General features: G+C 46.6%; 1 protein-coding gene across 1 annotated transcript; it reads left to right on the top strand.

Moving 5' to 3' along the window:
* LOC8075452 (DNA damage-repair/toleration protein DRT102) lies at positions 10,025–11,385 on the top strand. The gene has a single exon (XM_002457928.2). It carries the CDS (start codon positions 10,167–10,169, stop codon positions 11,094–11,096), a length of 930 nt encoding a protein of 309 aa, XP_002457973.1. The 5' UTR covers positions 10,025–10,166; the 3' UTR covers positions 11,097–11,385.

The following is an 11,856-nucleotide window of genomic DNA, read 5'->3' as shown; positions in this document are numbered from 1 at the left end:
GCCCTGAGGAGGAGTGCAGCGGCGATCACATTCTGGCTGGCCGTGCTAAAGACTGGGGCGTCACCCCCTTGGTCTTCGACAATACGGCGGTTGACGTCACGGGCGCGGCATCTAGCCTCACCCCCGTCTCCGCGGCCAGATGGGTCTCGGACCAGGGCTTCGCGGAGTTGGCGGAGGCGTGCGCGTTCTTCTTCGAGCCTGGCCTCCAGCTCATCGAGCTGTTCGAGGTCAGGGCGGTTCCCCCCAACGGGGGCTGATGCTACCCCACGGGCTCCAAGGTCGGTTCCGGGAGTTGAGTTGGAAGGTGGAGTTGCATTCTCTTGCCTAGAGGGCCCTGCGTCCCCCTGGGCGTTATGCGGCGTGCCCCCAACTTCCAGGTTGAAGCATTCTCGTGTCGGGTCGTAGCTCCCATCGTCGGAGTCGAAGTAGCCGAGACAGTAGTTGCTGGCTTCCAAGAAGCGCATGAAGGTTTCCGGGTTACCGCACCCGGAAGCGCCGGCCCACTCGTCGTCGCCTGAGGTCAGATCCTCCGGGTATGACGAGACGGGCGGCGTGGAGATGAGGTCCAGTGTAGACTTCAAGTGGTGACCTGGAAGTTCCGCGTACGCACTTAACGAAGTGCTCACGGAAGAGGCGTAGGTGGCGGCGGCATTCCTGAGCCCAAAAGGTAACTCGGGAGGTGCCGCTGCTTCTCCTTCATCTGTAGGTGGAGGAGGACGGGACGTTGAGGCCCCTTTGTCCCACTTGCGGGGGACGGGCGCGGGCCGTGCCTTCCCCTTCGAACGGGGTGGGACGGGCGGCCGCGATGATCCTCTGTTGGTCTTGGGAGCGGAGCTTGATGCCCCGCGAGCCCTTGCTCTAGCGCCTGTCGGGCCGGAGGAGCGGGCGACCTGGTGAGGAATATGCGGGGGGAGGACCGGACGGATCCTGGCCTCAGTGGTGGGGTCGGAGATCCTAGATCTCTGACGCCCCCGCCGGGCGCCCCCCGCACGGTGTCCCGAACGGCTCCCATGCACTGACTGTGGTGGGATCGACTCGGGAGTAGGCTCGACATCACCACGTAGCGGGAGGAGGACCATGTCGTAGCCGGAACCGAGGGACATGAACTCCAAACTCCCAAACATCATGATGGTGCCGCGGTGGAGCGGGTGAAATCCGTCTGCCATCCAAATCTTCCCAGTAGGGTCAGGTGGATGTCACGCAGAAGGCCCCTACCTGGCGCGCCAACTGTCGGCGTCTAGACTCATGGTCAAGACACTAACAAGTATAAGTCTGCGTGACTACCCAAACTTGGATGGTGATGCAAGTGAGACACAGAGGATTTATACTGGTTCGGGCCAAGAATACCCTACGTCCAGTGCGATTGGGGGTTCTGTATAACCTTGCACCCAAAGGTGCTTGTAGTAGGGGGTACAAGCAGGTTACAAGAGAGGGCTAAGTCCCAGGTCTCGACTTGGTGGTGGGCAGAGTGCAGATTGCTGCTCTGTGAAAGAGTGTTGTGTGCGCGTGCGTGAACCTGATCCTAGTTGTGAGCCCTGGCTCCCCTTTTATAGCCTCAAGTGGAGACAGGGATTTACATGGGTAGATTTCCCTCAGTGGAAGAGTTACAGCCCCGACCCTGTTGAAGCCTGTCCGTCTTGTCCTTGAGGGATGGTCGCTCCTGTGGAGGTTTACCGAGCCCTGTAGGAGTCATGGGGGTCGGATCGCCGGTGCTACTGCATATCGCGTCAATAGTGGGAAGAGGCGTCAAATAGTGGTGCTGATTAACCTCTCCCATTCCCTTTCTACTGTGAGGCGGTACGCCACAGTAAAAGAGGTAAGGTCGCACAGTGAAAGAGGTGAGGCTGCAGTGCTCGGGGTGGTTGGAACAGTCGTCGCCTTGCCCTGCCGCAGTATGGGAGTTATCGCGTGTGTCATGTCGTGGGTACGGGCGCCGTGCGATGGAAGTCTTGCTGCCCAGGTGGAGTGGGGTCCGGCGCCCGAGCCTGGACGGGGTCGGGCGAGACGGAGCTTGCTTCCGAGACCCTGAGGGGTCGGGCGAGTCGGAACTTGCGTCCGAGGCCCTGAGGGGTCGGGCGAGTCGGAACTCGCATCCGAGGCCCTGAGGGGAGTTGAAGGAGCTGGGGCCCGTACCCCCGGTGATTGTGGTTAGTATGTTTTTTGTGTTTTTTATTGCTCTGGTTTGGGTATCCCTTATTATGGTACCCAACAACGTTATCGACCGTCAACAGTAAGTACAAAAGTACCTCAGAACGCAGCTCCGAGCGAGGGAACTGAATCCAAAAGAATATAGCCACGAAGAAGCGCCGATAGGCCGGAACTCCTCCAAAATCTCTACTCCTCTACTCAATCCCTCTAATCTCTAAACAAGACTAGATCTAGAAGAACTAGTCTCTCCTAATTGCTACATCTAGATGAACTAGAACTAGATCAACTAGAGGGACCCTAACCCTAATTATGTAGAGAATATGAAGCACTAGGGTGTTGAATGCCTCTTGGGGGGAGCCTTGGGCGTCATTATATAGGCCGAGGTGGAGTAGGGGGCAAGGAACCACCACATCATCGATCCACGTCTTCATCTTGTGTGCACTGTCAGATCAAACCGACTTAAAATCAACGTACCGATACTTTGCTTGGCTTCTAAGGAGACGCAGGAGGAAGACTCCAGAAGGCGACGGCCAGATGCCCTAGGGGGGCGCCGACCGGTGCCAGGGTGCGGCCGGACAGCCTCTATGCTCCTATGCGGGCCTCGCTCCTTCGGGTGTCTTCTAGACTCTTCCTGAGTCTTCTCGTGATGTTTTCCGTCGCGGATGAGTTTCGTGGTAATTATGCACTATAATCCCTTCTTTTATGTTTTTTCGAAATAATCCCTAGAAAATGTAGAATCACCAAAACTCGTGGAAATTGTCATTTAAACCCTAGACTAGTGTGTATTCCTGTGTCCTTCCATGTCTAAAGTTCGAATAAATATTGACGTTATCGACCGTCAACAATGGCTTCACCCAAAAAGCTTTTAAATTATTGAGGTGGGATGAAACCAAAAATAGTGGCTTTACTTTTGTCCTAGTGGGCCCTGCATAGGGTTATGTGAGAGCATGTTTTGAGGGATTCTACATGTGGAGCTATTTTGCCATAGTTTGCCAAAACAACTCTAGTTGCACCAATGCAATTGTTTATGGAGCAGAAACAAAAAAAATAGCCTCACTAGTAAAGTAGAGCCATGCTGAAAGGTCCTAATATGGCTAGAGGGGGGGTGAATAGCCTATTTAAAAATTCTACAAACTCACTAGAGCAAGAGGTTAGTAAATAACAAAGCGAAGCTTTTTGCTCTAGCTCTAAAAGGGGTGTTTGCAAGCCACCTATCCAACAATTCTAGTTGTTAAGATCACTAGGCACACAAGAGCTATGTCACTACTTACACTAGAGAGCTACCTAAAGTTTCTATATAAGTAAGTAAGCTACTCTAGTTTGCGGGAATGTAAGAGAGAAGGTTTGATCTTTATACCACCGCGTAGAGGGGATGAACCAATCAATAAAATGAAGTCCAATCACCGGGAGAAATCCAATGAACAAACACAATGGAGACAAGCAATTTTTCTCCCGAGGTTCACGTGCTTGCCGGCACGCTACGTCCCCGTTGTGTCGACCAACACTTGGTGGTTCGGTGGCTAAGAGGTGTAGCACGAACCTCGTCCTCACTAGGACACCACAAGAACCGACCCACAAGTGAGGTAGCTCAATGACACGAGCAATCCACTAATGTTGCCTTTGGCTCTCCGCGGAGGTAGGCACAAACCTCTCACAATCACCGGGAGATGGCCACGAACAATCACCAACTCGTGCCAATCCTCCTCCGCTGCTCCAAACCGTCTAGGTGGCGGCAACCACCAAGAGTAACAAGAAAACCGCAGCTAGAACGATCCCCAAGTGCCACTAGATGCAATCACTCAAGCAAATGCACTTGGAATCACTCCCAATCTCACAAAGATGTTTAATCTATGAAGGAGATGAGTGGGAGGTGTTTGCTTAGGCTCACAAGGATGTCAAGTATGTTAGAATGCCAAGAGTGTGTGTCCTAAGCCGGCCAAACACGTATATATAGCCCCTCAAGCAAATAGAGCCGTTGGCTCTTTCACTGGGCGAAATACGGGGTCACCGGACGCTCAACACCTGCGTCTGGTGCTCCAACGTCAGCCGCGTGTCAGAGTCTAACGGTAACCTGCAGAGCACCGGACTCATGCGCAGAGAGCTCCGCAAACTCGCAGGGTCACCGGACGCAAGCCACCGGACGCACCCTCAGCGTCCGGTGTTCACCGGACCCATGCGCAGAGAGGGTCACAAAACGCCCGCACACCGGACGCTAACCACCGGACGCTCAAGCCAGCGTCCGGTGCCTACCGTCCGGTGCCTAACCCTAGCTGGGTCAGGCAGCCTGCACACCGGACGCTCAGAGTCAGCGTCCGGTGCCTCTGAGTCAGCGTCCGGTGAGTGTTCCTCAGCGAGAAAACACTCCCACGACTTCTCCAAATTTCCCACCGGCGCAATAGAAAATATGCACTTCATTTTCTCAAAAAGCGCCGAATCCCGCCTCGCAAGCTCGGCGGGATGGAGAGAGGAACCCATCCTCTCTCTACCCTTGAAACTCCACCTGCTTCTCAAAGTGTGCCAACACCACAAAGTGTGTACCAACAAGTGCACGTGTGTTAGCATTTTCACAATCATTTTCTTCGAAGGAGTTAAGTTAGCTCACTAGGTTCTAAATGCATGCACAAGAACAATGACACCTAGTGGCACTTGATAACCGCTTAGCCAAAGAATTCCCCTCTTTATAGTACGGCTATCTATCCTAAATGTGATCACACCCTCTATGGTGTCTTGATCACTAAAACCAAAACCCTAAGCAATACCTTTGCCTTGATCTCCATAGGGTTTTGTTTTTCTCTTTCTTCTTTTCCAAGTTGAGCACTTGATCATCTTGTGGTCATCATCATCATCACCATGATCATCACTTGCTCCATCACTTGGCATGTACCAACCTCATTAAGTCTACACATACTTAGCATAGAGGTTAGTACTAGGGTTTCATCAATTATCCAAAACCAAACTAGGGCTTTCAATCTCCCCCTTTTTGGTAATTGATGACAACCCTTTTTACAAAGATTTTCAATAAAAATTTTCTTGGATTCATGTTGCTTGCCCAAGCATTTTACCATGTGCAAAGGTTATGGACAAGTTTCATAAACCCAAATTGGTAGCAATTGCTCCCCCTACATATGTGCTAAGAGTTTGGATTTGAAAGCTTGCACATATGCTTGAATAGGAAATATAGGAGTCAATTTCTACCAAATGATGCTAAGGTGTAAAGAATGGACCTTTGAAGCGTGATACCAATCGGAGTTGCCAATATATACCATCCTTAGCACCATTAGTAACTAGCCATTCACAAAACTAGAACACCTCATGAGATCAACATTATAAACAAGGTTCTAGTACTACTTGTGAAACAACTAAAAGTCTAGTTACACTACCTATACATGCTAGTTCTTCATTTCATCAATCAAGCCTACAACTAGCATACACCACACAAGTAAGGCATTGGAGAGAAAACTTCTAAAGCTAATGCAAATGCAAGCAAACATATGTGATGCACATTCAAATGCAATATACAAGTTTATGAGCTTGCTCCCCCTACTTGTGTGCTTCAAAATTTTAATTGATCCCCTTCTTTTATTATGTTACTCTCCTATCTTAAATCTTTGGGCTTCTTTTATTATGTTACTCTCCTATCTTAAATCTTTGGGAAATTCCCCTTCTTTTATTATGTTACTCTCCTATCTTAAATCTTTGGGCTTCTTTTATTATGTTACTCTCCTATCTTAAATCTTTGGGAAATTCTCTCCCCCTTTGTCATCAAAGACCACAAAAGGTGAGCTCAAATTTTAGAAAAGTTAGTGTGAAACCATATGAAGTGAGATCATTTTACCAAATTGGTCCAATCTAGATTACTTGCCTAAGATATTTAACTCGGTTTGATCCAAGGACAAGCTTCTTCACACCTCCAAATAAGGGTTATCTTGTACCATGTTGAGTTAAACACTTATAGCTCATATTCTAGATCAAACACTAGGATTGCAAGCCCACAAACATGTCATATGCTACCACTAGATCAAGTCAAGCATAAAAGCAATAGTGGTACCATACAAGCATCAAATTCATTTGTTTTTCATGAATGAGCCTAAGACATGTAAGGAATGACTAGATGCACTAAACAAGTCCTTAGCAAAGATGAATGACATGTCAACCAATTTTACCTTGCTTCGTTTAAAGGAGAGGCATGTCATATAGTGGGGGTGCATCAACACATATTTGAGAAGTCAAGTATGTTCAATTCATTCCTTAGCTTGCAAAACCTCTTCTCATCAAGTGGCTTGGTGAATATATCAGCAAGTTGATCATCGGTGCCTATACTCACAATGCAAATGACCCCTTTTTGTTGGTGATCTCTTATGAAGTGATGGCGGACATCTATGTGCTTTGTTCTTGAGTGTTGAACTGGATTGTTGGTGAGCTTCACGGCACTTTCATTGTCACATAGCAACGGCACTTGCTTGAAGTTGATTCCAAAGTCCTTCAATGTTGCCTTCATCCATAGGATTTGTGCACAACAACTACCGGCCGCAATGTACTCCGCTTCGGCGGTTGACAGTGCAACACTATTTTGCTTCTTGGATGACCATGAGACAAGTGATCTACCCAATAGTTGACATGTGCCCGATGTGCTTCTTCTTTCAACTTTGCATCCCGCATAGTCCGAATCGGAATATCCAACAAGTTCAAACTTTGCACCTTTGGGATACCACAAACCAACATTTTGGGTATGCATCAAGTTTAAATATGGTCTAATAACTAATTCTAAAAATACTTTCTGGTTATCTTTTTTTTAATGTTAAAGAATCAGGCTACGATGAACCCAACATATTTTTAAAGAATATTTAAGCATATGTCAATAACTAAAAATGTCACATGCATTGATTATCATATTATCACTTAAGGTTCCCATATATGTAAAAAGAACAAAAAATCATTATTTGATTAACTAATAAAACATTATTCTCATAGCTAGTGTTTGATGTTGGATCATGATCTTACATGTATCTTGGGGTACTTGTTCTATGTCAATATTTTTCGCAACAACTTAGGTTCTTTTTTCTAACTTGCGCCATGAAAAACTTTCGCAAGCTTTAAAATCTTTTACCATTTTGTCCACAATCTTCTTGTTTTAGTTTCTCTGTCAACACTGGTAAGGAATTAATGTCTGATCAAAGATAAGAAAGATCACCAGGACAGGACAATCATTATATTGTATATAAAAAAGTATATTTCCAATGTAGATGAATCACCGGTGGGAGCCAAAGGACTCTAGCTCATTCGGTTAGAGCTTTCCATCAAGCGGTACCTCTGAAAATCTTGAGTTTGAATCCAAGTGGGAACGAATTTCAGGTTAGGGGTTTATAAAAATCCCCTCGCTAACAAAGCCAGGGCTTAGGAATTTTTCTGTAGCCGATAGCAGCCGTGGCGTCTGCTTAATAAAAAACGATCACGTTTTTTAGCGACATCTTGATTTGATCTACTACTAGTTATCGAGGATTCATCATTGATGTAATTCCATTTCTTTACCAAAAATTGTTGCATCGACGACTGTATCTGGACTCCCCACAACTCCACTTGTGGCCCCGCGTGTAAGTGTAAAACTGGCAACTGCATCCCGACTTCCCACAACTGCACCTGCGGTCCCGTGTGTAAATGTAAAAATAGCAAAGCCAGGGTTCAAGGGTTTTTCTATGGCTGATAGCAGCTTTCCCTTCTGCTTAATGAAAAACGGTCATGTTTTTTATGGCATCTTGATCAGATCTACTACTAGTCATCGAGATGTAATTATATTTTTTTATCAAAAATTGTTGCATCGACGACTAGATCCAGACTTCCCACAACTGCACCCGGTACCATGTAAGCGTAAAAATCCCCTTGCTGACAAAGCTAGGGTTTAGGGGTTTACTCCCCACAACTACACGCTGAGCGAACCACATCTACCATCATCCCACTTTTACACTTTCGTCCTCGCTTCACGTAAAAGGATTAACCTGGGGACGGTGAGATGGACTCTAGAAGCCTTATATGTTGGTCTAACTTACCCTTAACAGTTAAGGTGGGACTAAATCCTCCATAATTATCTCATAACATTCACATAGGCCACCACGGACTAAATTCCAAATTGAGTCGTGTGTGACAGCACCTGTGGTCCCACGTATAAGTTTAAAAATGGCAAAGCTAGGGTTCTTGGGTTTTTTTGTGGGCGGTAGCAGCTGTGGCTTATGCTTAACGAAAAACAGTCGCGTTAATAGTGACATCTTGATCTAATCTACTACTTGTCATCTATGTAATTTCATTTCTTTATCAAAAATTGTTGCATCGACCACTGTATTCAGACTCCTCACAATTGTACCTGCAGTCCCGCGTGTAAGTGTAAAGATCCTTTCGCCGGCAAAGCCAGGGTTTTGAGGTTTTCCCGTGGCCGGTAGCAGCTATGGCTTCTGTTTAATAAAAAAAAAGGTGAGGTCACAATTTTAGTGGCATCTTGACATCTAGATGTAAAGGGGTGTTTGGTTGGAGGTGTTAAAGGTAATGTAGCATTTTCATCTTATTTGACAATTAGTGTTCAATTATAGACTAATTAGGCTTAAAAAATTCATCTCGCAAATTACTCTCTAGCTGTGTTTTTAGTTTCGTAAATAGTCTATATTTAGTACTCTTAACATGTATTTAAACATTCGATGTGATCTGGGTGAAACTTTACCCGCGCCAATCAAACAGACCTAACCTTTTATCCTTATTTCCCAACACCATTTACTGCTCCGTAGCGAGGCCATGTCACCTCTTATTCATGTCCCTTCCATGTCACCTCTTATTCCTGTCCCTTCCATTGACGACTGTTAAACCACAGCAGCAGTAGCTGAAAGCCTAGCCCGTAGCCCCTGCGCCTTTCCCTTCGACCTTCCTTATGCTTCTCTATGCTTGGCTGATAAGCTAGATAGAAAGTACTATTGGTACTATTGGTTGATTTGTTGTGAGAGAAAAATATTGTTGAATGATTGATAGATTCGGCTGATAAGCTTAAGCGAACAAGGTGATAGAGTGCAATTATTATCTTTTTTTTACCACAAGTAGAACTATTACTTTCAATATATGTGATGACGAATCTTACATGCATGTAACCATCTTTTGACCATTACGATATCATTTTTTTAATCATGTTGTTGTAGACATATACACGCATGCTTGTTTCTATCCAACTTGAGCCTTGTTTAGTTCACCCTAAAAATTAAAAAGTTTTCAAGATTCATCATCACATCGAATCTTGCGGCACATGCATAAAACATTAAATACTGTAAATCACCAGACAAATCTTTTGATTATAGTTAGTCTATGATTAAACAATATTTACTAAAACAAACAAAAATGATACAGTAGCGAAATTTAAAAAGTTTTCACATCTAAATAACGCCTTGCTAAAATTGTTACATGAAGCCGATAGCTCTTTCTGGTCCATCCTAGTACCGAGGTGCGAGCCACGACCCGCCGACGCCGTCTTCCCGTACAGGTTTTGGATGCGAAAAGATTTTGGATTTTGCTATTATAGTATTTTCGTTTATTTGTGGCAAATATTGTCTAATTATAGACTAATTAGAATTAAAAGATTTATCTTATAATTTACAGGTAAACTGTATAATTATTTTTTATTTTCGTCTATATTTAGGGCCTGTTTGCTTTCCTTACTAAATTTTAGTTAGCTAAAATTATTTTAGCTACTTTGGAGTGACTAAAGGAATTAAACTATTTTAGCTCTTTTAGTCAGTGTGTTTGGAACTTTAGCTACTAAAGTTACTAAAATTTAGCTAACTAAAATTTAGTGGGGGAAACCAAAAGGTCTTAATGTTTCATGTGCTGAAAAATTCGATGTAATAAAGAATCTTAAAAACTTTTTGCTTGTCACGAACTAAACAAGGCCCAGGTTCCAACTTCCAATCCGCATCCAGATCTTTCTTGTTACAGTCCTCAGTCTTCACTCGCTTGACCTCCTCTATCGCCACCGGTCAGGTCAGATCAACATGGCCGCCGACCGCCGCTTCAAGATCTTCACAGCCGCCGATGGCTTCGGCCAGGCACTCAAGGACGCCGTAGTGGCGCACCTCCGCGCCCACCCCGCCGTCGCCGAGGTCGTTGACCTCGGCGTCGACAAGTACTACGCCGCCGCCGCAGCCGTCGCCCGACACGTCTCTTCTCCCGACTCGGCGCCCGACGACGCCCACGAGATCCGCGGCGTCGTCGTCTGCGGCACCGGCGCCGGCGTCTGCATCTTCGCCAACAAGTACCCGCGCGTCTACGCCACCCACTGCGCCTCCCCCGCCGACGCCGTCAACACCCGCTCCATCAACGCCTGCAACGTCCTCGCGCTCTCCGGCAGCGCCACGCCGCCCGACGCCGCCGCCGCCATAGTCGACGCCTGGCTCGCCACGCCCTTCCGCGCCCCCTGCCCCGCCTCCGGCGACGCGCCCTGGCCAGAGGACATCCAGCGGTTCTTCGACACCGCGCCGGACGAGATGGCCGCCATCCCGGAGGCGGCGGAGGGCGCCCCGGACTCGTCCTGCGCCATCTGCTGCCTCAGGAGCGGGATGGAGTTCGAGCCGGTGGGGATTATGCCCGGCGGCGAGATGCGGATCGTGCGGGAGAGCCCCACCTCGGCGTACGTCCGGTTCAAGGCTGGCAGTGTGGAGCCAGCGCACCACCACACCTTTGGCCACGACCTGGTGGTCATCAAGGGCAAGAAGAAGGTCTGGAACCTCACCAAGAAGGAGAGCTACGACCTGGTGGATGGAGATTTCCTCTTCACCCCTGCCGGGGATGTGCACAGGGTCAAGTACTTCGAAGACACAGAGTTCTTCATCCGTTGGGATGGCCACTGGGACATCTTTCTCGATGAGGATCTTGACACTGCACACAATGCCATTGACGCGGAGCTTGCAGCTGCCAGCAAGTGAGGTCATGGCATCTATGCGTGGTGATGGGAATGCTTCTGAAGGTGCTATATATGCTCACATATCATCTTTTGTGATTGATGGTCTTGCTTCCATAATGTTTGTTGTCGAACTTGGTGCGTCTTTGATCCTTATCGTCTTGTCTTGTGATTTTGTGGCATTACATGGTTATAATGGCAACGATGATAGCAAACTATACAATTTGGTTACTGAATCAAATTGCATATACATGGAGGTTGTTGCTCAATGTTCTTGGAACTAATTCATGTTAATGGTACCTCCATTTTATGCCCGTTTTGTCAAGTTACCCTTGATCCACTAACTACATTAGCTGTGTTGTTTTGTGGCTTTTCAACATCCAAGATGCGTTGAATACAGATGATTCAGTTCAGTCCACATCCACTAACTGCATTAGCTGAGTTGTTTTGTGACTTTCAAGATCCAAAATGTGTTGAATATACACTGATGATTCGGTTCAGTCCACATCCACTAGCTGCATTAGCTGTGTTGTTTTGTGACTTTCAACATCCAAGATGTGTTAAATATAGATGATTCAGTTCAGTCCACAAGAAAGGGATAGGGATGATTAGTGGAAAACAATCCCTTGGAGCACAACCTTAATCTTGTGTCCCTTATATTGAATTATTCGAAAATGCTTGTTCGACTGGTATGCTTCACCGTGCTTTCAGCATAGGGCTTACTTTTCTGGTGCAAGGAATTATAATATCAAACTGTACAATTTGATTACTGAATTAAATTGCAT

This window comes from Sorghum bicolor, chromosome 3, assembly GCF_000003195.3.
Source record: "Sorghum bicolor cultivar BTx623 chromosome 3, Sorghum_bicolor_NCBIv3, whole genome shotgun sequence".
In the NCBI taxonomy this organism is placed as follows: domain Eukaryota; kingdom Viridiplantae; phylum Streptophyta; class Magnoliopsida; order Poales; family Poaceae; genus Sorghum; species Sorghum bicolor.
This window is presented reverse-complemented; position numbering and strand designations above follow the sequence as displayed.

Bases quoted from the DNA above. Each gene is read 5' to 3' on its own strand.
- LOC8075452 (XM_002457928.2), top strand. From the start codon at position 10,167: ATGGCCGCCGACCGCCGCTTCAAGATCTTCACAGCCGCCGATGGCTTC.